Source organism: Corvus kubaryi, unplaced genomic scaffold, assembly GCF_017639235.1.
Source record: "Corvus kubaryi isolate FWS band 111438036 unplaced genomic scaffold, C.kubaryi_AGA036_p1.0 78, whole genome shotgun sequence".
Classification (NCBI taxonomy): domain Eukaryota; kingdom Metazoa; phylum Chordata; class Aves; order Passeriformes; family Corvidae; genus Corvus; species Corvus kubaryi.
The window spans coordinates 5,236,495-5,262,515 of NW_024582065.1; the positions used below are offsets into that span (position 1 = coordinate 5,236,495).

A 26,021-nucleotide genomic window follows, 5' to 3' on the forward strand; every position below is an offset into this window, starting at 1 on the left:
GCTGCAGCGGCGGCTGCCCCGAGGCCGTGTGGGGAAGGGCGGCTCCCGCTCCTTGTCCCGCTCCCCAGGGCCGCCCGCCGGCGGCTCCCCAGGGCCGCCCCCGCGAGAGGGCGCTGGCGGCGGCCCCGGGACCGCCGAGTTTGAAAAGTGCCGGTCCGGGCGGAGCAATGGCGGCAATGGCGACCCCGCAGGTGAGCGCTGAGGGCTTGGGGGTGACAGCGGGGCGAGCTGCGCCTTGAGGGAGGGCGGTCCCCGCGCCCTTTGGGGTTCCCTGTCCCCTTTGGAGGTCCCTCCATCCATCCCCCGCCGGGAAAGCACCGCACCCGGCTCCGCCCTTCGGGGGTCCTTCATCGGGAAAGCACCGCTCCGCCCTTCGGAGGTCCCTCCATCCATCCCCCCGCCAGGAAAGTACTGCGGTCCAGCGCCCTTTGGGAGTCCCTGTGCCCTTTGGGGGTCCCTCCCTTCATCCCCCGCCGGGAAAATCCTGTGTCTCGCTCCGCCGGGAGCCCCCGCAGAGGCGGCTGCGGTGAGGGGCTTCACGCCGCTCCCCCTCCGCTCGCATGGCCGCGCCCCAAGGAAGTGGGAGAGGGTGTGGGAAGCTGGTGAGATCCCCTAAAAATGTCCCTCTTCGCCTCAGGGAAATGGAGTTCGGGCCAAGCTGGTGTCCGCTGAGGAAATCTCTCGGTGTCGAGGAGGTGTGGGAGGCGAGGCGGCTGCTAGGGCTGGCGCGGGGCCGGGAGGGCAGCCAGGCTCCGTGCTGGGAAAACATTCGTGTCTGGAGCAAGCTCCCCGGAGAAGGGGAGATGTCCTGCCCTCTTCCCTTGAGACGAAAGTTTCAAGCCTAATCTGGGAAAGAAGGGACAGAGAGACCGACACAAAGAGCGCTGGTTGCCGCCCGACCGGGTTCTTCCCATTCCCGTGCTTCCTCGGCTCGCTGCTTCCCACCCTCAGCCTTGGAGCTGGGAGGGCTCCAGGCAGGACCACAAGTGCCCTTTTCCTACGTTAGCCGTGGCTTTTTCTTGTAAGGCATGAATGTGGCTGGCACAAGGCTCCCCGACGTGGGCCTCATCCCTACGGCACAAAGTTGCTGTGAAAGATGGGATTTAAGATGTCCTGGGAATGTTTGGGCTGCAGGGAGGATGGCATCCTCACCACTGGCTTATTAAATCAAATTATAAATAAATTTCTGTGTTAGTAGTGAAAGTGTAAAGGCCAGGTCTGCTCTGGGCTTTGTGCAGGTGAAACTCATTTCCAAACTGGGCATAATTGATGGGATGGGATCTCCCTGGCTGCAATCCAAAGGATTAAGTGTAGCTCTGATACTGCTGGAATTTTTGCTAGTTAGAAAGCAGTCTGGACACTTCAGCATGACACAAGCCTAGCAGAAGCCCTGGGTGAGCTCCGGCAGCCTCACTACAAATGCCAAAAGCAATCCAATTTGAGCTACTTTGGGTATTTCTATCCAAGCTGTAAATGCGTTTCAGGATTGTGTTGGAGAATGATCTTCCCAGGGAACCCAAGAACAGCTGCAGCACAGGCTGTGGCAGTGTCCTGACACCCCACTGAAATTCCTGAGCCAGAAGGCAAAATGGATCAACCCAAATGCAAATTTGTCTTTCCCATGCTTCTCAAAAATGGAGTATTTTATCTTCCTGGTGCGAACAACATTGACATTATGGCACCCTCTGATCCACAGAGGGGAAGATGGGGAAGTGAAACACGTCATGGTTACATTCTAAATATATTTCGAAATTTAGGCTGCATTAACTGATATTCAGATTAGCTTTTGGCAGAGACTGATGGGGAGGAAAATTGACCTGAGAACTGCTGAAACTGTATCTGTCCTCTGAATCAATACCCACAGCTTCATATTCAGCACCTTTTATTGGTATTACTGTTGTACCACTGCTCATTCCTTTGCTCTGAGTGGATTCAGGGGGGGAATTTCTTACACCCATTTGCACAGTTTGGATAGAAGATGAATCTATGTGCTTTTATTAGTTATTTAAAAGAGAATTGTGCCAATCAAACTCCTTTTAGTAACTTGCTCCAGGCTGGATAAAGAACTTTTTGATTTTTCCAGCTTAGGGCTGGTAAAGGTTGCCTGTGACTCAGGAACTCCGTGATTCAAGTTCTTCCTCACAAAACTTTGGATGTTTTTCAAAGCTCTGGCTTAGTTCCTGGCTTTACTAATTGGGCGAGAACTTCCTGGAATCAGGATGTTAATATGAACCTTTTTGTTTTGTTACCAATCTGACCAACTCCTATTTTGGCTATTGTGGCCAAAGCTTGGATTTAGGCCGACTTTTAAAATGGATTTTTTCCCTTTTTCTATGTACTATTGGACTGAAATTGTAGCAAAAACTAATCAAGGGTGTTTGGTTGGGTCTTTGATTAAGTAATTGTTTCTGGAGGAGGCTTTGGATGCACAGCACACTCTGGAAGTGTATTAATGTACATGAGTAACACAAAGCCAGTGTGGTTTGTTGTTGGAAATGTGGTCAACCAGTGACACAGTGTGAAAGCAAGTTGGGATTCCCGAACCCTGTCTTTAGGCACTGATGTGCTCTCTGATGTTGAGCCAGTTACTGTAGCAGTGTTTGACCATTTCTTTTGCATTTAAGCAATGGGTTTGAGTCGTTAATGTGAGGTTATGAATGCATCCATTGCTTTGGATGCCTTAGAGCTCCTCTTCCTGTTGAAGAGAGAAGCACAAGCTCTTGCTTGAATCTGTTCTGGTGTTGGGTAGCACCCTTAGGGATGCTTTGCAGCTCCTGTCTGAATCCAGTGTTTATTTGGGCAGTGAGATAAAACTCTGCTCTGCCCAAACTGGGTATGTCCAGAGTCTGTGACAGAGCAGCTCTGTCCAGAGCTGTTGCTGAGCCATATATCACTAGAACAAGTAGTATTGGAAATTATGTAAAACAAAGCCCAGGACAAGCGTGAATGCCACTAATGCTGCTCAAAATAATCAGTGTTTAACGTGGCATTTAGAGAACAGAGATCGAGATACTGCTCACCTTTCCAGGCACAGCAGACAGTCAGACTTACTCTTTTGCTTGTTCATTTGTAGAAACAGCTGTAGGGCTTGCATATTTCTTCTTCAGAGACAACAGCTGAGGGTTAACATATGCTTGTGGCATTCCTAAAAGCTCTAACAGATTAGCTGAGATGTGTCTTTGAGCAGTCAGCATCAAGGCATAATCAGATAAAAATCTGTATCTACAACATCATACTGGTAAAAGTTAATGTTGATCAGAACAACAGCAAATATTGGCTGGGCTTTGATACTTGAAGAACAAAGATGTGTGTAGACATTAAATAACAAGGGGATGAGTAAGATGAAGGTTTTTCTCCATTATGGTTTAAAACCAAATTAAGGCATGTTAAGATCAAAGTTGTGTTCTGTCCTCTGCAATTGAAACGTAGGTTTGTCTTCTTGAAAAATTGGTGAAAAGATTGACTTCAGAATTTCTGAGTGAAATGAAGGAGTGGAATCTTATGAGGATATTGCTGCTGTGTTGTAAAAACGTTTGGACACGTGTTATCTCTGAAATCCTCTTGCTCAATGCTCTTGGGCTGCAGGGCAGCTCTCTCTTGCAGCTGGGCAATGGAGTGAACTTAATGGATCCAAGCTTCCAGCAGAAACTGGAGGGTGAGAAGGAACTGCTTCGCCGGGCTATACAGAAAGAACTGAAGATTAAAGAGGGAGCAGAAAACCTGCGCAAAGCGACAACGGACAGAAAGAATCTTGTTCACATCGAGCACGTGCTGAAATCTTCCAACCGAAAACTGGAGCAGCTGCATTGGGAACTTCAGGAGCTCAATGCAAGGATTGTGATAACAGACAAAGAGGAGGGTACGACAGGTAGGTCTTGGATCATGATTGACTGGAAAATTCTGTTACAGTGCTTCAGTCTCTATAGATAGTGAATTGATATAGTCGTCTATCAAGGGCTCATGAGTAGTGGGAGCTTCTTGGTATTTAGCTGATGAAATAATCTGTGGTGTAAAAAGTTCAGAATGGGGCAATAAAGGTGAAAGGAGATGTAGGGAGAAAATCAGCTGAGAGTGGTGGTCATGGGCGATACTTAGGAGTAGGTTGTAGGTGGAATTGAGGAGATTTGAATAGAGTTTCTGGGCAGTTGAACATCCAAGTATTTTACAGGATGAATCAGTATAAAATTGGAAGAGTGCTTGTTAGGACAGGTTCATTGATAAATTAAGAAATATTTACAGATAGGAGCTTGAGCTTCATTTGAAAGTGTTTCCCAGTCAGTTTTGTAGACAAGACCTTTTTCTACCTTATTTTATAGCCTAACTTTCCTTTGCAGAGGAAATCTATAACGCAGTGAAATGAAACTAGACAAGATGACTAATGGTATTGATTGTGTTGTTTGTGCAGATGGATCTGTATCTCCAGATCCCTGCCTCTGGGAAAGAAACCCAGACCCCATGGCAAGGAAGGTAGAAGCTTTGAAAAAGCAGCTGCATGTTGAAATGAAAGTGAAACAAGGAGCTGAGAACATGATCCAAATGTATTCAACATCCAAGGTAAGCAGGAATAAAGAGCCATTTGGGAACATGGATTACTGGATCAGAATTTGTATTTAAAGTCCATACACAAATCTCTCTCCGATAATTGATGTGGGAGAGAAATTAGTTTGCAAAGTTTGTTTGCCTGAATCCTAGCTCTGTACTTTGAGTCTCAGCATAATGACAGCACCTAAGGGTGGTATAAGAGGTACATTAAGTCACTGATGAGGAAAGAAAGCTAAGAAAGCATTGATGTTGTAACTCAGTTAGTTGGTGTGATGTTTTGATATCACTGAGTTGTTCAGGATAAAGCACAGCATGTGGTATCTCTTTATGTGAGAAAAATTTTCAGAGGTTTACTGGATTCACATTCATCTCATTTTTTGAGTTTGGCATCATCATATTTAAAAGTCAAAAGAGAATTTAAAACGTTTCAAATTCAAGCTTATTATGAAGCTTAATTCAGTAAGACCAGCTGTGTAAGAGGGCTGTGATATTTTTATTTGTTCAAAACCTCTGCTCACAGAACACTGTAAGCACAGTTAACCAGGGAATAACAAGTCTGTGACTGCAGGGTTTGGTATTAACTGGGCATGTCCTTGACCTGTCCTTTCCCTCTGCGAATGGAGATCGTGATCTCAGAGTCCTCGATCCTCAGTGGTGCCTCCTTTACATAACCACTTGTGTATTCCATTTCAGAGTCAGTTATGACCCTTTGTGCAAGTACCACCTCACCCTCATATGTGAGCATATCATCATCACCCATTTTTAGTGATCATGGTTCTCCCTCTGCATCTGATTCCTTTTGGCAGGAGCGGAAGCTGTTGGCTACAGCTCAGCAGATGCTCCAGGACAGCAAGACAAAGATTGAAATAATCCGCATGCACATTGTGAAAGTATCTCAGTCAGCAGGAGGGATGGAAGATACAGGGGATCCAGCAGGTAACATGCTTTAAGTAACTGATACCGCCCACAGCAGATGCAGACAGAGCCCCAAGATCCACAGTACTTGGTTGATTTTCGTCTTTGAAATGATGGAACCCCTCCTTAATTAAAAACCCAAACTATGCTAAACCATGACACCATGTTTTACCTCCCAAATGGCCAGTGAGGATGGGGACCACCATCAGTGCTTTGGAGCTGCGGATTGAGGAGCTGAGGCATCACCTGCGCATTGAGGCTGCTGTAGCGGAGGGGGCAAAAAATGTGCTGAAGATCCTGGGGGGGAGTCGGGTACAGGATCGCAAGTTTTTGGCTGAGGTAAGCAGACATTGCTCAGGCCTTCTTGAGAGGGTGGTTTCATGCCCCCACATTAGTGATTTAGCATGAATGAGCAGGGTTAATCACGTTACTAATTTAGGAATTTCCTGTCTGTCTGTGGAGACAGACTGGGATCACCTTCCCTTCTAGGGATAGCATTCCTTGCTTTGGTGAAATTCCTCTGGAACCTCAGAAGTGATACTGATGGGGGTTCAAGCTCTATGGGAAAATATTTCATCTTTGTCCTGTATTAGCAAGATGTTGTCTTGTTGGGGTTTTTCTAAGCTTACTCTAGTTCATAAAGACCTCTGGTCTGAGGTTCTACATGAAAAATTTCTGCCTGTGTTCTGTTCTCCTCCATACTGGTAGGCTCAGGGTCGTTTGCAAGAGTCCTCTCAGAAGATTGATCTGCTGCGCTTCTCCCTGGAACGTCAGCTCAGTCAGCTTTCACCTGATCACCCAAAAAGAGCACTCATCAAACAGGAGCTAGTAAACACTTCCTCCCTGGGAGCCCAGCATGGCAGCATCCAACCCACTTCAGTCATCAAACCTACAGCCCTTACAGGTAAAGAAAACCTGCATGACATGTTGTTGTCAGGAGAAAAATGAATTCTATTTCTTCTCATCATTTGTTATATGGACATTGGATTTTCTAGGAGCTGGACTTCTGTCTTCTGGGCCAGGCAGAGCTTTCTGAGCACACGGACTTGCAGTTTATTAATCTGGAGTCAATTTAAACTGTTAACTACGAAATCATGAATCTGAGGAATTCTGGGACCTCTTTGAGAGCAGGCTGACTGGAATCACTTTATCTCTTACATAGTAATATTCCTTGTTCTCCTAAAATTCCTCAGGAACACTGGAAGTGAGACTGATGGGGTGTCAGGATCTATTGGAAAATGTTCCAGGACGTTCCCGAATGACCAGTTCTTCTCCCATCTGTGGCAGTCCAAGTGATTTGAGGTCCCTTTCCCGGACACGAGTTGGCCTGGGCATCCATGGCCGTGGTGTTGCAGGAAAATACCGGAATGAAGAGCCATGTAGTGAGTACAGGGCTCCCTTTTGACCTGCTGGTGGCATATTGGAGCAAGGGGGCTTCTCACTGGGTCAGCCTGGTATGAGTGTTGTTATAAGAAACCTGATTGCTGCAAAACTAAGAGAGAGAATGAATTGCATTATGCCTGGTCCTCCTAGGACTCTCTGGAAATTGGTTGGGATGTCCACCTTCAGCATGAGAGATTTTCTTTGGTAAAAGGTTATAATCCATGTTTCCTCCTTTGTGCAGATGAGGTCCTTGCTGTGCTCAAAGTGGACAATAAAGTGGTTGGCCAAACAAACTGGGGACCAGTTAATAATCAGGCATGGGACCAGAGCTTTGTCATTGAGCTGGACCGGGTAGGTCTGCCCCAGATTCATGTGCTGTTTGTTTTTCCATTTAACCTTACCTGATTTGCTTGTTTAGCTGCCATTCCACTTAGCTCAACCCCGTATTGCTGCTGTCCCCATGTCCTTTGATGTGCCAGTTAGCTCAGCCTTCCCCTGAAGGCAGAGCATCTCTGCCAGAGATTCAGCTTGAACAGCATCTGTTGTCCTTCTCTCCTTATCTGAGCAGTTTTATTTCATCTTATCAGCAAAATGGCTCTTAGGGATTTCTAAATGGGGAGTCAAGAGAGCAACCTCCAAGAAGGTCTGTAGCTAAGATCAAAAAACATCAAAAGCAGGGAACAGAAGGACTAAAGAAGTTTTTTATGCATACTCTTTAGTTAACTGATTTTTTATTTTTTTACAAATGCATGTGTCATTTCCAGAGCATGGAGCAGTATGCCTTTGTTTTCTTTGTTTTCTCCCCCACCATTCACTCATCCCACCAGTCTCGTGAGCTAGAAATTGCGATTTATTGGAGAGATTGGAGAGAACTCTGTGCAGTGAAGTTTTTACGTTTGGATGATTTTCTTGATAATGAACGTCATGGGATGTGCCTCTCGCTGGAGCCCCAAGGAATGCTTTTTGCAGAGGTATAAATGTAAGCTTTGTTTCCTTTTCAGAGAATTCTGTCTGTTTAAGGTGTCTGCCCTGAAAGCAGTTTTTCAACCCAGAATACAAGGAATGGAAGGAGCAATAATCTAGAAGGGTAGAGTGATACCTGAAACCCTCTTGCATCAATAGCCCATATAAGAATAAGGAACAACATGATATAATAGATGTGCACGTGCCACAGCCTGGAGTGACTCTTCAGCTGCTCCGCTGTAATTATGTGTGTGTGCTGTGAAATCAGTTCATTTTTATTTGCTTTCATTATGAGTCATCTGTGGCACTTTAATTAAACGTATGACTTAATGATCAGGACTGAATCAGAGGGACTTCAGAATCAGAGATCCAAACTCCCTCTGGCTATGCTTATTTTATCATCTTTCTGAGGCTAATAATAGTTTGAAGTACCATCAATGTAGAGATTATCTCGATAATCCCTTAAAAGCCGCAGTATTTTCTCCTTTGTGTTGTGATGAAAGTTCCTGTGGTTAACATTCCCAAGTAGGATCTGGACCTCATATACCAAAATTTGCCTCCTCTCCCTGCCTTCTTGTTTTTTGTGGTTAGTTTGTGGCAGTTGGTTTTGGTTTTTTTTGTTTTTACTTCTGTGCCATGAACCACTATGTCTGTTATTCTACACATGGGTGTGTTCTGCATGCATGGCTTCACAAATTAGATAAAGTTTTTGGGGGATACAAATTGGTCTTAATTCTGGGATCCAGCAGGTAACGTGCTTTTAGTGACGCTGAGAGTTTTCTGAATTTCAGGTAGCAGATAATTTCAACCTCTAAACCCACAACTGAAGTAGCAGCTGCTTATAGGGCGAATCTGTAATAGGAGAGTCTGGAGTCTGGGAGTGACTCAAAACTTACCAAACAGATAGGAATGGAGAATTTGATGAGAAAACAGGCGTGTGTGAAAATTTGGGTTTACAATTTAAATGGAGAATCCTGACAAATCCCTTTTGTTTCTTTGACAGGTGATGTTCTGTAATCCTGTCATTGAGAGGAAGCCAAAACTGCAGCGACAGAAACGCATTTTTCCCAAACAGAAAGGTGAGGTGCTGGAGAAGTGACTGTCCAGAGTGAGAGCAGGGGTTTGCAGAAGCAGGTTCTCCTGTCCTACTCAATCTGAGAGATGTTGAACTCTGGATAATTACTGTGTATGTGAAAGTTTGTTCAGTCACAAGGGCCAGGCAGCCTGGCTGCAGCACCATCTGTAATGTGGTATTGTGGTGTTGCTACTCACAATTAACATTGCTGGGAGGATTTAATTGCTAGTTATTTAACAGACTTCTTAGCTCTGGGGCCTCCAGCATAAAAAGGACATGGACCTCTTGGAGCAGGGAGGGCCACCAAGATGCTCAGAGGGCTGGAGCCCCTCTGCTCTGGAGACACGTTGAGAGAATGGGGGCTGTTCAGCTCAGAGAAGGCTCTGGGGAGACCTTGGAGCCCCTCCCAGTGCCTTAAAGAGGTTCCAAGAAAGTTGGAGAGGGATTTTGGACAAGGATCTGGAGTGTCAGGACAAAGGGAGGATGGCTTCCCACTGACAAGGCAGGATTAGATGGGATATTGGGAAGGAATTGTTCCCTGTGAGGGTGGTGAGGCACAGGTTGCCCAGAGAAGCTGTGGCTGCCCCATCCCTGAAAGAGTCAAAGGCCAGGTTGAATGGGGCTTGGAGCAACCTGTGATAGTGGAAGGTGTTCCTGCCCATGGCAAGGGGTTGGAATTAGATGGTCATTAAGATCCCAATACAAATCATTAAGATTCCAATCCAAACCATTCCACGATTTTATGAGAAGATCCAGGACTCAAACTGTACTAATTTAACCAGCCATGCTGTTACTGATGAACAGATGTTGGAAGGTTTTCTGGAAAACTCTGAATTACAGAACACTGTAACATGAACAGGCTACTGACTGTCTATCAAGTTTCTAGAGCTGGCATCTCAGATTTATGAGATTTATGGACTGGAATAACTTGCATACTTTCTTATTTCTCTGCAAATTCTTTCTTGTGAAGCTCAATAAGGTGAAACTTTACATACTGAGCTTTTGTGACACTGGGGATAAATGAGATTTTATATTTCTACTCTTCAGGATGTAGTAAAAATAATGAAAATATCCCAAATGTTTTACTCTTCTTAACGCATTTTTAGAAACTTCCTGTTAACAGGCTGCATCATTAAAATGTAGTGTTGAAAGAGAAGAAAACCTGACTTGAAGTAAAATCAATTTTTAAAGTTCTATTCAGTTTCAACTTGAGGATTGTTATGATATTATATGAAGCTGAACTTAGATGAAATAGCAGATCTGTTTCATCATCATCATTATTAATCTTCATTCCCTGGAGAAAAGCCCCTTCTCCCAAGGGTGAGCTACCCTTTTGGGGTAACCTCTGGATGTTTGGTTGAAAACTATAGTTTAACACTACATGAGACTATAATCTGTGTGTTGTAATCTCACTGGTGTTTTGACTCTGACTCCTTCAGGGAAGGAATTTCTCCGAGCTCCTCAAATGAACATGAATGTTGCAGCTTGGGGTCGCCTGATGATGAGTTTCCTCCCTCCCTGTAGTTCCATCAGCACTCTGAGTCCCCCACTTAATGATCCCAATCACACAGACTTTCCTCCAGTTTCCCCACAAAGTCATGGTGATTCAGTGTCCAAATTGAATAGGTAAGTGATGTTGTGAGTGTTGTTGTGTAACACTCTGGAATGGGTGTAGGGTAGATCTTAAAATTCTGTTGCACCTCACTGAGGTGGAGGAAGACACTGATGAGAAAAATGTATCTGTCTAAAAAAAAAAGATGTGCAGTTTCTGTGCTCTAAAGGAAAGAAAATTCCATTCATTAAATGTCTTCACCAGTACAAAGCTGATCTATGCCAGGTCACCATGTGACTGTTGTGATAAAAATGCACTCTGCTTTCATGAGTAAAGTAGCACTCAGAATGGACATAGCTGAGATTTTGAATGTGCTATAGAAGAAAATTTCCCCCAAAATAAATTTTTTAAAATTGAATCAGTTCTTCTCTAAAAAGCTAATTCCCACTGATGCACAGGACCTAGGAAAGAAAAAAAAAAAGACTCAGCTACTGTGTTGCTTTTAAAAGCAAGATTTCCTTTAAATTCTTGACTTATTTCTATATACCTGTGTTTCATTAATTTTATAGCATCAGAGAGCCAGTATTGGAATGTGAGTCTAACCAACTTTTAATTAATTTAGGAGAGAGTATGTCTTGTTGGTACTTCAGAGACTCTTTGTGTGAGTCAGGGAGTTCTGTTGTCCAGTGATTTGGACTGAGCTAACACAGCAGAGGTGATGCAAAGGTGTCTGTGTACAATGCTCTGCCCTAAGGCAAAATCTCCTTCAATTCTGTCTTACAAATGCAGTGACTTCCCTGTGGCTAAGCTTACATTTGTTGATGAAGCACCACCCAAGCCTCCACGCCTTTTTCTGATGGCCAATACCAAGGAATCAACGCCATCTCCTGCAGATTCTCCGGTAACCATCTGGGCTAATTGGGAGAGTTGTCTTTGCTGGCTGGTGCGCTTTCAAGGCTCTGTTCCTCTTTACTTGTTACTGAAGAAATTCACTATACTTTAGGCAGGTGCCTCATTAGCAGGCTGATCTCCAGGGATTCAGAATCTAGTGAGCCATTTTGGCATGGAGTCCTCAAAAAGAGTTGCACTTTTTCCCCCCCCCCCTCTTTTTTTTAAATTATAACTTGCTTTTCTTGGAGAAGCAAAATGGGAGGTAGGTCAGCATTGGGAGTTCAAGGCAAGAGTACAGAACAGACTGCGCAGAGGAAGCAGGGAAGGAGGGTCAGCAGGCTTTCAGGAGTGGATGAGGTTCTTTGTCATTAAAGAAACTGGGCAAAACCAGGAGCAGCTCTACTTTTCTGATAGAAAGGAGCAGGAAAATTGCTTTGAGCAGTAAAATGACCTGTTCTACCATATTTTACCCTTTCTCATTTGACTATTGTGATAGTGGGGACTGCATTCTTTGATCATTGTGACTCTTGAATAGAAGACTTGAATAGAGTCTTCCTAGAAAATGCCATTTTCTAGGAAGGAAATGTTCTATCCTAGACTTTTAAAAGTGTTTGTTTTAAAAGATTTGACCCTATAAAAATTATTGTGGAAATAGTTTTGTGTGCTCATAGATAATCTCTTTCTATGCTACTTACCTCCAAGCAGAGGCAATGACCATCTGCAAGAACTAGTCTATGGTTATGCTGGATCCTGACAGAGGAGAAAAGTTGGATTCAGGTGTTCAGGTTAGACTTGGTGATTTCAGAAGATGGCCCACTGTATTTTTCTCTCTCCTCCTAGTGCCTGAAGAGGCTACATGTTGAGGAGAAGTCTTGCAGCTCTCTTGTAACAGCATTTCCAATCCCAGCGTCTCCAAGGTAACTGTGGATAGCATGGGCTGTCTCAGGTCACAGATTAAAGACTCACTGGGTTGAAATTTTTGAGCATGAAGTCTAATTCTGCTCAAGGTGTGCTTTGGTTTCTCAGCAGCAAATTCTTAATGCTGAGTGTGGACAATACAATGAAAAATCTGCTCTGAACTTCACTTGTCTAAATGTCTGCCGTGTCTTATCTGCTCATTAACCCAAATAGTGAGCCTATTGATAGATTGTGCACTGCAGTGTAAGAGGTGATTTAGTGGAAGATAAAGTAATTTAGCTGTCTTCAAGTGCTTCCTTGTGTTTGAAGTATTATGGTGTAGTATATTTAGATGTGTCTGTGTTCTAAGTAATACATTCCAGAACTACTTTTGGCATCCCTCACACTCTTCTATTTCTATTGATTTGTAATACATTGTCTCTCATTACGATGGGAGGCATAAAACAGGAAGTTGATTATAATCTATGGCACTTATACAGACATATTTTGTATGTAACAGGGATACACAGCAGTAAATATACTCAAGACAAGTAAAAAACCAGTTTACTATTGTTGAACAAAGACTGACTGAAAAAACAGGAATAGCAAAATCTTCATTGACAGATACTCAGCTCTTCATTTCACTTACTGGAGGAGTATGGAGTGTCTGTTGCCTTTTAAAAATGATCCTGGAATAAAGCATTTAGTGTATGGATAGTTTTGTTGGGTTTTTTTATTATTGTTATTATTTACTAGCAATTCTCTAGCCTGAATTTCCTTGATAACACCTTGTGGCTGACATTACATTCTATGGCATCTCTTTATTCAGCTGTTTTCTTCCAACAGCATGTTGTCTCTTGTCTCAGTGTGTTTTATTTCCAGTTCCAGTTTCCATTGAGAATGTCTATTCTTCTTACACCCTTGTCCTCCTAGCACTGTAGGCATGTTCATGTCTGATTACAGTTGCTGCTGAGCCTGCTCAAAGGAGTGTAGGTGAAACTGAGTTTTCCTACCCCAAGGATGAGAGTGGAGAGGAACTAGTCCTGTTATGGAAAGTAACAGAGAAAACAAGCCTAGAAGAGTCAGAATTGTTTCTCCAGTTGCTAGTACACATGGAAGTCAGACTGCTGCCACTGGGAGCACTTTCCTTACATCAGGGTTACCTTCTTCTTTCTTAAGTGGCAGAACAGCAGCACAAGCTTTAGTTGTCAGGACTAGGTGAGGAATGGTTGGCACAGCTGTTTGCTTTCCTTCTTGCTATACAGAGCTTCTTTCCTTGATGCAAACACACACTCCTCTGTTACCTGCTCATGCATCTCTTGGGTACTGTCTCTTTGTTTTTCTGCAGGAAAAGGACAGTTCAGCTCGAGGATTTTCACTGCATCGCTATGTTGGGCCGTGGCCACTTTGGAAAGGTAGTAGAGAAGCACACTGTGGAGGAGGGCAGTGGTTGTGACAGTGGGGCTCTGCCTGGGGGTCTGAATAGAAACACTGCAGTACAGGAGAGATTTGTTGCAGTGCAGATACGGAACAAACCCAGCCCAGCCACACAAGCAGCTGATAACTCTTGTTAACCGTCAAAATTCCTGAAGATTTGTGACTTCAAAGCCTGGAGAAAGCTGTCCTGAGAGTGCTAAATCAAAGCACACCATTACCATTCCTTTCATGAGGATCACTAGTGGAAGAGCTCCATTCCCAAAACTGTGCATAGCTCCTCCTGTGAGAACTCTGAGGTGCTCCTAAAGCACTGGGCCAGCTGTGATAGTACTGTCTGGGAGAGGGACATAACTTACACTGACATCCTTCTGGACTGTTGCAGCACAAGGAGCAAAACAGAAGTGCTCTGTTTCTCAATTTCCTTGAGTTTGGTTTTGAGGATGACTGTCTGGAGTTGATGGAAATAGTTGGCATCAATTGGAGTTAAAGTAATCCAATAAGGAAATACGAGATTGTTTGAAGTACAGCTTTTCTGTTGTCTTTCAGGTACTGCTGGCCCAATACAAGGCAACTGGGAAGCTGTATGCCATCAAAGCCTTGAAGAAAAAAGACATTATTAGGAGAGATGAAATTGATAGGTGAGCTTTGTTTAGACATGGTACTATTGCCAGAGGCTACATTACCACCACTGTAATCAAATGTTAGCAGGTACGGTGTGTACTGGTTGTGGTACTCTTAAGGTTAAATGTGACCTTAAGACTTGGATAACTAAAATCAGAAATAGGGAAACTTAGAATGGTGTCTAACTTTTGTAAGAATGACACCTGAACAACACTCTAAAACTCAGCGTTTGGAAGTATATAAGTATTATATTAGCCCTCCCTTTTTATTTCTCTAACCTAAGATGTGAAGATTTTCTTCTTTGTCCTCTCTTTCTCAAAACAGTCTGCTGAGTCTGTTTAATGGTGACACTTTCATTCTTTGAATCCTGGCAGCTTGAACTGTGAGAAGCGAATATTTGAGGTGGTCAATTCTTCTGATCATCCATTCCTTGTGAACATGTTTGCGTGTTTCCAGACCCCTCACCATGCCTGTTTTGTGATGGAATACACTCCAGGTGGGGATCTGATGATGCGCATACACGAAGATGTCTTTCCAGAGCATATGGCACAGTGAGTTAGAATTAGTCTTGTCTCCAGGCACTACAAATTTTTAACTTGAATCTCATCTATTTCCTGATAACTATTTCTGTCTTTCAGGTTTTATACAGCCTGTGTAGTCTTGGGGCTCCAGTTCTTGCATGAGAAGAAAATTGTTTATAGGTAATGCAGCAGAGACTCAAGTATAAGACAGTTCAGCAACTTGAAAGTTGTTTTTTCCTGTAGCTGTGTCTGGAGCTCACTCTCTTGCTGGGGTTTCTAATCTTTCTGCCTGCCTTTATTTTCCCTGTCACTATCAGCATGTTCATCGTGCTCACAGTAGAGGAAGTCACCTAGAAGCTATTCATCTGGCATGTTGCAGGTGATTAATCCTCTGTGGCATGTCAATACATTGTGGGGGGCACCTGTAGGTCACTGCTTTCTTTTTCACTGGGATAGTCAGGTAATTTGTCATGCTGTTGTGGGAGCTCTTTTCCAGATGAATAATTCCAAGATACTTTGTGAGCCTTTTGTTTAGGGGAAAATATCAATCAATTAATGGGAATCTTCCAAATAATGCACTATTAAACAAAATGTAGACTTTACTCAATCTAGATTTTATTCTCTTTATTAACATCTACCTTCTGCCTCTTGCAATAAGACATGTTGGGTGGCAATCCTCAGTCTTCATCCACTGTTTTCTTTCATCTCCTTTGCCTGCAGGGACCTGAAGTTGGATAATCTCCTTTTAGATGCTGAAGGATTTGTGAAGATCGCAGATTTCGGTTTGTGTAAGGAAGGTGAGTAACTGGGGAAGCTGAAATTGAGCCATCAGGATCAGTTTAGGATCTGGGCTTTAGTAGATGTTTATGTGTAACTTGTATTAATCCTCATTTTAAAGATTAAAACAAAACCAAAAAAGCTGAACAACAAAAAAACCCCTCACCTATCTGGCCATGATGAATTTGGGAAGAATACCTTGTCATGTAATCTTCAAGAGACTTATGAAAGCATTTAAAATGTGCTCGTTTGTTCAAAGGAGCCAGAATAGAGGATAGTATAAAACATGTAGATGAGTAAATGAGCAGTGGAACGTGCAGGAAGTTCCCTTGGTTTTGCCGTTTGTTTAAGCATTGTCTGTGTATTTGTTATTTGGAGTTGTTGGGGACCTCAGGTTTCACACTTCTCACTGGCAGTTCCCCTAGACCAGGTAACAACACCAGGTGGCAAACTACAGCTTTCAGGGGGCTGCATCAGGTCCATTCAGGAATGTGTACTGGATTTTACCAAAGTGTCCTTTTCCTACAGGAATAGGTTTTGGAGACCGGACAAACACCTTCTGTGGCACCCCTGAGTTTCTGGCCCCAGAAGTGCTGACAGACATCTCGTACACGCGGGCAGTGGACTGGTGGGGCCTGGGTGTGCTCATTTATGAGATGCTTGTTGGTGAGGTAAGGCCACCTTCCCTCAGGGGATCTCACTAACCAGGCTTGGGGACCTGACCACCTGAGGTAAAATTTTGCTAAATGTAGCCAACTCTTTATTAGTACTTCAGTTACATTTCTCTTATTCATAGTGCTTGGCAAACAGTAATTAATCCATGCAACTCCCTGGTATTCTCATGCTTATTTAATAGTGAGGAATGGGTGCTATGTGGATTAAATAACAGAATGTCCCAATTGCAGTCACCATTCCCTGGAGATGACGAGGAGGAAGTCTTTGACAGCATTGTCAATGATGAAGTCCGGTATCCACGATTCCTTTCCACTGAAGCACTTTCCATAATCCGTAAGGTAAAGGGCTTGATGGGTCTCTGGGAGCCTGAGGAATTTGCATTTACTGTGTAAGTGGATCCAGAGGGACTTGATTAGGATTGTAGAGCATTTGTGTGTGTAATCTGGGGCTGCCTACATAGGCTAAGGAAATATTTTAAATTTGCACATATTTTCCCTTCCTTCTCTTTACATAAATGTAATCCTTCTTTGTAAGGATGACTAAGCAGGCTGCTTACTGTTCCTGCTAAGTATGGCACAGAGAAGTGTTGATTCAAGGGCAGGAATGTCAGAGCCATTCAGTGGAGATGGCTGGATTCAGTTTTTAATGTGACCCCAGAGTCACAGGTGCACAATTAAGCTGAGATGCTCCATGCAATTTATGTCAGGTATCTTACTGCTGTTGGCAAATTGTTTACAAGGAGCTAGGTCTGAGCTGTTCCTGGCAAATGATGACCTTGGTGCAAAGTGAGAATGAGGAAACACTGAGGGATCAGTCCTCCTTTCTTTTTTCTCTCTGGAACATTATTTCTGTCCATTCTTGTTCCCATTGTTTCATTTTGAACTGATATTTCTGCAGCTGCTTCGGAAATGTCCAGAGCGTAGACTGGGAGCAGGGGAAAAAGATGCAGAAGAGATTAAAATTCAGCCCTTTTTTAAGGTAGGAACTTGCTTTATACCTCTCCCATATTTCTTGTGTTTGAGCTGAGAGCGATTTGTTCTCTGTTGGTATTGAGACTTATTTTCCTTTGTTATCAGGGTATTCTTAGTGATAGTTTCTGTTGCACCTCATTGCTCCATTCAGGAATATGTGTTTCAAGTCTTGCTTGAAATGACACCCCCCAAGTCTGTTTTCTGGGATCTTTATGCTTCCAGAGCCAGTTTATTTCGGATCGTGCTGCTTCTATGTACAAATGTATCTAACTTCAGACATGAACAAATACTCCTTTTAAAATCAAACTGCAGCATCAAAGATGTTATCTAGTAATGACAGCAGTTGTCAATCAGTCTTATTTGATCACCTGCATTTGCAGGATACACATGACTCTTAAGAGAAATGGAGGTTAAATTGCTTTGTGTTAGGGGTATGTGTCTGTTCCAGGTAAAGGTGTTGTCATCCCTTTTCATTATTGCTCATCTGCCAAAAGTTTTTAGCCTTATAACCCTTGTCTGGCTTTGCACTGGAGCAAGGAAAGAACTTGGATGTCAGCAGAAATTGCTGGGATCCACAGATCCACCTGGCCACAGCTGAGCTGTAGTTTTGCCCCTCCTAAATACAGTTGTAGCTGTAAAATACACTGCATGGAATCTCTGCAGTACCTCCTGTGCTGTTTGTTTTGGGCCTTTTTTCAGTTCTCTCTTTTTTTTTTTAATTAGTAGAAGTAAGACATGTTGCAAATTATCTGTAAGGGAGGCTGCAGTTCTCCCTCTGACTTTCACATTTCATAAATAATCTTTGTGTCAATCTGGCCTGTTCCCTTCCTTCTCTTACAGGGAATTGATTGGGATGCCTTGTTTGCCAGGAGGCTGAAGCCCCCCTATGTGCCCACGTTAAGAGATCCTACCGACATCAGCAACTTTGATGAAGAGTTCACTTCCCAAAAGCCAATCCTTACTCCTCCTGAGGAGGTTTCTCTCCTAACCCGTAAGGAGCAGACTGTCTTCAAGGACTTTGACTTTGTTTCCAGACACCTTTTAGATGTGTGACTCCTGTGCTATAAAAACATGAAGAGATTGTTACCACCTTGAGAGAGCATAGAGAAGACTTTGCAGGGCCAGTGGAAAAGCCAACAGGATTTGTAGTACAGGTAGTGCTGATGGCCCCAGGATGAGGTGCCCTGCAAGCTGAGATAACCTGCTGTGGGTTTTCCAGCCTCATTTGTTGGAAGGATACTGGATGTCAATTACCTTTAAGGAATAATTCATGTTTGACTGGATGTATCTTCTTCTATCCATTGAATGTAGATGAAATTTGGAATTTAAGCTGGACTTGATGAAATCAAATCATCTCTGCAACCCAGGTTACTCTTTGCAAAAGCCTAAGTAAGTAGTGTGACTTTTTAAAAGTTGTAGCATAGTAGGGGAATGGCCACCTCTCACTCATTTTCTAGAGATGCAGCTTTCCCTCCTGGTAATGATTTTATGCTATTTCCCACTCATTAAAATGTGTATGTCAGACAATGAATGGATTTTAACACTACCAAGACAATGATGTTTGATAATGATCCAAGTCATTTATTTGAAGGAAAATAAGTCTTTCTACATAAGGATGCCAACTCTTATCTATTGTTTTTAATGATACCAAACCCCACAGCTTTGCCTGTTTTTTTCTTTTTTGAAAATAAAGATACCTTTCCATATAAAAAATACTCAGCTTTTCATCTCCTTTGTGTCAGTTGAATCTTTCAGATCAGGGCTAACCAAAATGCTCAACAGGCAGGATTTTAGTTTTCTCCATAAATGCCAGTAGTAATATTTTCCTTCTTTCTTCCTTCTCACTCAGGTTGTCTGTGTACATATTGCATGGTGTCATCAGCTGTCATATACCAATGACTGCAATCAGGTTATCTCTCCACAGATTTTATCAGTGTATATATCCTGTATCATTTTTGGGGACAGCTAAGTAATGACAGTCAGTATTGGAAAATCAACGAGTTAAAGGTGACTTCATTGCCTTGTAATCTACCTTGTAATTATACTTGATAAGATACATTTTCATCTCTTAAATTCATAATGTTAGCTCATTGGGCAAAAAGGGAAGCGTTTTTAGAGATAAGGCATCTGATGCAAACAAGGACACAGTCATTGCTCTTTCACTTTGTCTTCACCAGATGGAGACAGGAGTGGGATTAAGGCAGCTGTGCTGTAGCTGGAGACAAGGATCTAGGGAATTGTTAAGCCAAGGCTGGTCCCAGTGCTTCAGGATTCAATGAGGTAAGAGCTCTGTTTGTGCAAACCAGGGATATTTCACACTCAACCCAGATTTCCCATTTTCAGAGCCAAGTATAGCTGCTTCTGAAAATTCCCGTGCACAAAGATCCTTTCAACCTCCCGCTCACCCTGGCAGTGCACTGGCCTGTTTGGAGCAGAATACACATTTTCCTCACTCTTGTTTGAGTGGTAGCATTTGCTGTTGGCCCCTGTGGTGTGTTTTGTGGCTTTAGTTCAAGGCCACTGTGGAGTGGGAGGTAGCACAGTGGATTGTTAGCACAGGTGAAACATAGAACTTGGGTTCAAAGAGAGAGGCATAGAGAATTTAAAAATGCATATTTCATATTTTATTTTGTAATTTATGGTTGAGTAAAAAAAAAAAAAAGATAAATTAACACCCAGGTGCATTTTAAAGAAATACCAAACAGAGCAAAACTGCTTTGAGCTGTTGTACTTGCTGATGAACTTTCACTTGACTGATACTTGAAAAACCAGGAACTGCAATGTGACACATGATCCACACTTTAGCAGGTACCACAGCAACACAAGCAAACAGCAGAATCCTTCTGAACAGTGTAGCAGTGTTACAAAAACAATCCTTAGTGTTCTGATATCCCTCTGATAGAGCTTCTACCCTGAACAAACCAAACTCTGCAGATTACAAACTCTGGAGCTGGTCAAAAAAGGGATCTTTTGCTGCACTTAAACTGCTTTTGGACTGTTGTGCTGTGGTGTTAACTACACTGTCTTTTCATGAGTGTTCATCAGCTTTAAACCCTGAGTGCTTCTGAGTTGGTGTTAATTCCTGAGCCAAGAAAATTAAGGCACAAGATAATTTTAACTAATTTTGTTGCACTGGTTTTTCTTGTTTTGTTTGGTTTTAACAGAAAATGGTCAGGACTAAAATTCACACCACAGCCTTTTTTGTTTTAAAGCTAAGATCAGTCATCCCAAACTTCCTTTTAGTTCCCCATGGAAATCTGAAGTATGACCTTTTATTTCAATGGAAAACAGGTCATCTTGCTGCTGTCCTGAAAGCTGTCAGCATCTCTCATCTCAGTTAATCAACCAGGACCTGGCAGCTTTCCTCTTGCATTGAAATTGTATTCTTTTATTAAAGTGTTACTCGAGTTAGGCATGAGGTACCCACCTCTGCTACTGCTTCTCTCCTGAGCTACAGCAAAGGCCTGAGCACAATGCAGAAATAACTCAGTAGCCAAGGATTACTTTTCTGTCCAAAGAAAAGTGATGGTATCATTCTTCACTGACTTGATTCAAAACAGTGAATTGTTAGCAGCACCATCAAGTTAAAAAGCTGTGAGGAAGCTACTCAGGGCATCACGAAGTACAGGTTAATTATCTCATAAGCTTAACTGGGTGTCTTACAGCTCTTTCTCATGAACGTTAACAGTATTAAGCCTTAAGTCTTTGTGGAAAGCATTAAGTTGAGGCATGTGGACAAAATAAAATTTGCTTTTGACTCTCTAAATGTTTACTCAAATATTTCTCTTACGTGCCTGATGCTACTGCAGTTCTCACAGTCAGAACTAGGCTGAAAAAAGGCCACAGGAATTACACTGGTCCTGGCTGGTTTTATCTGTAATTGCTGCTGTTCCCTAGCAGCAAAAAGCGAGGGAGACCTTGGAGAAGAGAAGTGAACACGAATACTCACACTAATCTTGCATTTCTTCTGGAGAGATGTGAATGCACTTAACAAAAGGAAACAGATTTAGAGATACTTTGCTCAGTCTGAAAATCAGCTCTGCTGGCTGGATTCTTGCTTTTAACAGTGTTATTTATATTTTAAAAATAACCCTGACTCTCCTTGAAATGTAATTTGCAGATGAACAGGTTGTGGAGCAGGCTGCCTAGTCCATGATGTATAAAAGTTCAGTGCAAGGAAACAGCAGCCATTGCATTAGCAAAGCTTTACCCAGCAACCTGCCAGGTGTGTTGGCACACTGGGACTAGACAGGCTCACTGTTCTTGTGAAAATAGATTTTCTCCCATGCAGTGAGGTGGCGTGAACAGAAGAATCTCCAGAGATTGTGGATTATCCCTTGGTCAAAGGGGTTCTCCAGCTCAGAGTGCCGCAGGTAGGAGATGCGGTGGTGTGACATGAACTCCCAGGTCGTGGTGTTGCATGAGATCAGGTACAGGTGGGAAACAAGCAGCAGCAGGACCATAATGGTGAATATGAATATCAGAAGAAAGCACACAAGGAGGAAAATGTTGTGCTGCAGCCACTCCTGAGATTGTTCAAAGTAGAGGCCTGACCTTTCAATTCAAACAGAAATAAATCTGCAGTTCACAGAATCACCAGGTTGGAAGAGACCTCTAAGATCATTGAGCCCAACCCATGCCCTAACACCTCAACTAAACCATGGCACTGAGTGCCACATCCAATCTTTTCTTAAACACATTCAGGGATGGTGATTCCACCACCCCCCTGGGCAGACAATTCCAGTACTTCACCACTCTTTACATGAAAAACCTTTTCCTAATATCCAACCTGTATTTCCCTTGGCGCAGCTTAAGACTGTGTCCTCTCGTTCTGTAAGCTGCTGCCTGGAGAAAGATACCAACCCCACCTGGCTACAGCCACCTTTCAGGGAGTTGTAGAGAGTGATAAGGTCTCCCCTGAGTCTCCTTTTATCCAGGCTGAACAACCCCAGCTCCCTCAGCCGTTCCTCACTGGGCTTGTGTTCCAAGGCCCTCACCAGCCTTGTTGCCCTCCTCTGGATGAGTTTGAGCATCTCAATGTCCTTCCTGAACTGAGGGGCCCAGAACTGGACACAGCACTCGAGGTGTGGCCTCACCAGTGCTGAGTACAGGGGAAGAATGACCTCCCTGGTCCTGCTGGCCACACTCTTCCTGATCCAAGCCAGGTGCCACTGGCCTTCTCGGCCACCTGGGCTCACTGCTGGCTCACGTTCAATTGGCTGCCAACAAGTACCCCCAGGTCCCCAGGTTTCATAAACTAAACAAACCTGATGACACATTTAAGTTTGATTCATAACTAATGAGCTGCTGATAATCCTCTACTACAGAGAGTTAATATACTATGAAGTCCTGAGAGAGTGCGCCATAGGGATTGGAATCTAAGTTTAGAAGATGCTGGTTCTCCTGACAGCTGTGAGACACAATCAGCCTGGGTTAACTCCTCTCCTGAACAGCTGGAACCCTGTTGGAGTTTCCAGCACTTGAATGTGTAAACAAAGATCATGTTACAGTGACTGAAGCAAAATGAACAATGAAATCTAAATTATCAGATTCTGCTCAAGATTAGGGGGCTCCAGGATGCAAGAGAGGGTCCAAAGCCAGTCCAACCACTGCTATGTTCTCTGCCAGCCTGAGGAGCACCACAACTTTCAGCAATCTCAGAGGTCCAAATGCCATCTCCCAGCCTTACCAAGCAACATGGCCTCCCCACAGCAGAACCACAAGCTGCACGCTCAAGTAGACTATGAAGAGGGGGTGATTCCTTTCTCCTACACAGTTCTCAAGCCAGGGGCAGTGATGGTCGTAGCGCCGCACGCAGTGCTGGCACAGCTGGCAGTGCCTGGCTCGCATGGGTTGCTGCAAAACACAATCAGAAAAAGAATAAACTGGCTATAGTTCATGGCTGTCCCACTCCTGTTCGGTAGAAGAGAACATCATGCAAATCTGTCTTTCTCCACAATACTGTCCCTAAAACACTCCCTTGTGAGACAACAGCACATCAATATTGCTAAGACAAATCAAAGGGATTGTGATTCTCCTGGTCAAGACCCCAATGGATGGGAATCAAATTAAGTGACTCTCCCACACTCCTCTTATCTACACATTTTCTTTATTATCTACCTATTACAGGAAGTCCAGCGTGCCAAGGAGGGAGACAAAGCCAATCAGTGTAGTCAGGAAAGCATGAGCACAGCATTGAGGTGAAAAACTAGGACCACTACTATCAAACAGAGTGGGCAGGGACGGGATGTTTTTTGGGGATGCACAGAGAAGTGCCTCTATGTGAGTACAAGATACTTGCACAGAAAACAGCTCAACTGCCAGGCACAGAGAAGGTGAAAGACCTGGCTGAGAAAAGTAGTGCTTCCTAGGATTTGTCCCCTGCAGTGTATAAATGCTTTGCCAGCTTTTCCTCTTGCAATAAGCTCATTCCTCCTGATAAATACTCTTCAGGAATTTATGGAAGCTGGGGTAATGCTTAATTTCATTAAACTGATAAGGATCACTCTGAAACCAAGCCTTTCTAGGCTTTAGGCAAACTGTTTTAAGAGCTAATTTCATTGCTCTAATTTTTCCTTCATGGTGTCTTTTATCATTCAGGCCAATGTTTTGTGGTTTTAAGGCCTCTGAACAAGTTCACAGCAATGAGCAGTTCCCACATGTCACACTCAGCTGCCTTTCTGACTATCAAGGTATTTTCAAAATAACTTCTTTGACAGTACTGCAAGGTCTGGCTGACATGGCAATAAGAATATGGAATACAATCTTCCCATGGCAAAAAAAGATTCTTGTTTCTATAAGCCAGCAGGAACTTGTTTCAGCCTTGGAAAACTGGCCTATGTGCCAGTGTCTATCACTACTACTTGTGTAGCTACACAGTCTGCCCTGCCTCCTCTGAGCAGCAATGACAGACCAGAAAAACACCAGCAACAGCAGCTGAACAACAATATAAGCTTTCAAATCACTCATCCCTTCCTCTTCCAGCGTGTTCTGGATGCCCACCTTCACCAGGCAGTAACCACAGCGCCGCAGCTTAATGTCACCTGGAATCTGAGGGATCACCACACCTTGTCCTTTATCCTCACCTTCCTACAAAAAAGAGAAAGGGAGGGACTGAGGAGAGTTCCTGGGCTTCTGTCTCGGCATGACTGAGCCATCCTGCTGCATCCTTTTACTTGACAGTTACACAGTGCTTGTTATCTCTATCATTAGGAAGGTTAAAGAAAATAATTCCTTAGAATTCCTACAGAAGCTGCAGACAGTTATGGTACAGTGAGAGAGAAAAAGTTACTGTAACCCTCCAAAGAATGTTTGCACAGAGGCAGAAATAACTGTGGACAAGATACACTCTGGGACAACCAAGGTTACACTTCACTTCTCAACACAGTAACAATGTCTTTTCAGTACGAGCAGTGCTACTTGGTCATACACAGCCAACACTGACATTAATGATGGATGACTAAGATTGATAATGCTATTGTCCTACACAGTCTGTAAGGCAGTGAACCTCAAACTTAACTATCAGTTACTGAAACTTTGCATCTCCATTTACTTCACTGTAACTTGTTTGGGGACGTGTCCTCTGAGAGGGCAACAAATCTATAAAGAGTTCAATAAATAGAGTTGCAGAGAGCACTGTCTGCCAAGCCTGCCCTTCAGTTCGGGGCTTTTTTTTGCACTTGTACCACTTATCAGTGGTTATCATAAAATAGGTCATGTATACATTCCACAGGGCATTGCAGCCCCTGCTCTAGGAGAGGACTTGGGCTCAAATGGCACAGTCACGTACAAGGGCAGTGTGGTGTGAAAGGCACATTTAAAGCCTGTAAACCCTACTGCTATTACAAAATACCAGTGTGAGACAGTCTGTCCTCATCTCCAACGGTGTGTGCATGTGTCCTTCATGCCATCACAACAGAAACTGTGTCAGACTGCTCTTATCTACCAGAGTGGAAAAAGTAGAAAAGCCTATAGACTTTACAGCTACTCCACTTTGTTCTATTCATGAAGGGATTTACCTTCACTTCCTCTTCAGGCTTAACAAAACCCGGATCCATGAGAGACACCTTGAAGTACAGCAGGACCGAGCATAAAACCAGCAAAACGAAGATCAGCGGCTGCAGCAGCTCCCCGCGCTCCTCTTGCTTGTGCAGATCTGAAAGGTACCCAAAAAAGACAGAGAGCAGCAGCTCCTTGTGAAGAGTCTGGGATTTTTCTCTCTGGCCTCAGCAAAAGGGTCCCAAATCTATGAAGAGGAAACGGGGAAAGACCAGGCGGAGAAAGAGCGCGGGGCGAGAGAGGAGAGGCTGAGAAAGGGCTCCCCAGACCCCCCCAGCCCTCGGGGCACCCCCGGGCCGCGGCCGGGCGCGGATCGCCCGTGTCCCGCAGGGGCCGCCCGGCCCGGCCGCGATCCCCATCCTCCGCCTGCCCCGGGGGCGGAGCGGCCCCGGCCCGGCCCCGGCCGCCCCCTCCCTGCCTCACCCGTGCGGTGCAGGAGGAGCCCGAGCGCCACGGCCGCGCTGAGGGCTGTGTGTGCCGCCCGCACCCAGCGCCCGCCGGGGCCCATCGCCGGCCGGCTTCACCGGCTCCGGGGCTTCACCGGCGGAGCCCGGAAGGCCTCCGGGCAGCGGTGGCAGGGCCGGACGGGACACGGGCAGCGCCCCGAGGCGGGGCCAAGGCTGCCCGGCCCTGCGGGGGAGGCTCCGCGGGGATGTGCGACTCGCTTCGCTTCCAGGCGTGGTTCTGCTGTCTCGGGCTCGGCACACGCCGTGAACCGGGGTCACCCGGCTCCTTTCGTCCCC

The 26,021-nt window shown here is 44.2% G+C and overlaps 2 protein-coding genes across 3 annotated transcripts; one reads left to right on the top strand and one right to left on the bottom strand.

Moving 5' to 3' along the window:
• Positions 1-73: 73 nt before the first annotated feature.
• Positions 74-18,939, top strand: PKN3 (protein kinase N3). Its single transcript, XM_042052572.1, has 22 exons — positions 74-191; positions 3,586-3,868; positions 4,406-4,554; positions 5,349-5,478; positions 5,645-5,796; positions 6,166-6,361; positions 6,651-6,839; positions 7,082-7,191; positions 7,668-7,811; positions 8,807-8,882; positions 10,318-10,504; positions 11,220-11,331; positions 12,162-12,238; positions 13,567-13,633; positions 14,202-14,293; positions 14,651-14,827; positions 14,915-14,977; positions 15,518-15,594; positions 16,103-16,245; positions 16,480-16,587; positions 17,147-17,227; positions 18,061-18,939. Exons 1-22 carry the CDS (start codon positions 168-170, stop codon positions 18,271-18,273), a joined length of 2,850 nt encoding a protein of 949 aa, XP_041908506.1. The 5' UTR covers positions 74-167; the 3' UTR covers positions 18,274-18,939.
• A 1,423-nt stretch (positions 18,940-20,362) lies between these two features.
• ZDHHC12 (zinc finger DHHC-type palmitoyltransferase 12) lies at positions 20,363-25,886 on the bottom strand. 2 transcript variants are annotated; one of them, XM_042052574.1, is made up of 5 exons: positions 25,702-25,886; positions 25,239-25,375; positions 24,223-24,309; positions 22,910-23,076; positions 20,363-21,774 (listed from the first exon to the last, which is right to left on the bottom strand). In XM_042052574.1, the coding sequence occupies exons 1-5, from the start codon at positions 25,784-25,786 to the stop codon at positions 21,465-21,467; spliced, it is 786 nt and encodes a 261-aa protein (XP_041908508.1). In that variant the 5' UTR covers positions 25,787-25,886; the 3' UTR covers positions 20,363-21,464. The 2 variants fall into 2 exon arrangements, with proteins under 2 accessions (XP_041908508.1, XP_041908509.1); XM_042052575.1 differs by lacking the exon at positions 24,223-24,309.
• Between the last annotated feature and the right edge of the window lie 135 nt (positions 25,887-26,021).

Excerpts from the sequence above, each read along its gene's own strand:
- PKN3 (XM_042052572.1), top strand. The coding sequence starts at position 168 with ATGGCGGCAATGGCGACCCCGCAG. Across the intron at positions 10,505-11,219 it reads TCAGTGTCCAAATTGAATAG|TGACTTCCCTGTGGCTAAGC; the intron begins GTAAGTGATGTT and ends TTACAAATGCAG. Across the intron at positions 17,228-18,060 it reads AAATTCAGCCCTTTTTTAAG|GGAATTGATTGGGATGCCTT; the intron begins GTAGGAACTTGC and ends CTTCTCTTACAG.
- ZDHHC12 (XM_042052574.1), bottom strand. The coding sequence starts at position 25,786 with ATGGGCCCCGGCGGGCGCTGGGTGCGGGCGGCACACACAGCCCTCAGC. Across the intron at positions 24,310-25,238 it reads AGCCTGAAGAGGAAGTGAAG|GAAGGTGAGGATAAAGGACA; the intron begins GTAAATCCCTTC and ends TCTTTTTTGTAG. Across the intron at positions 23,077-24,222 it reads GTGGTTACTGCCTGGTGAAG|CAACCCATGCGAGCCAGGCA; the intron begins GTGGGCATCCAG and ends TGTGTTTTGCAG.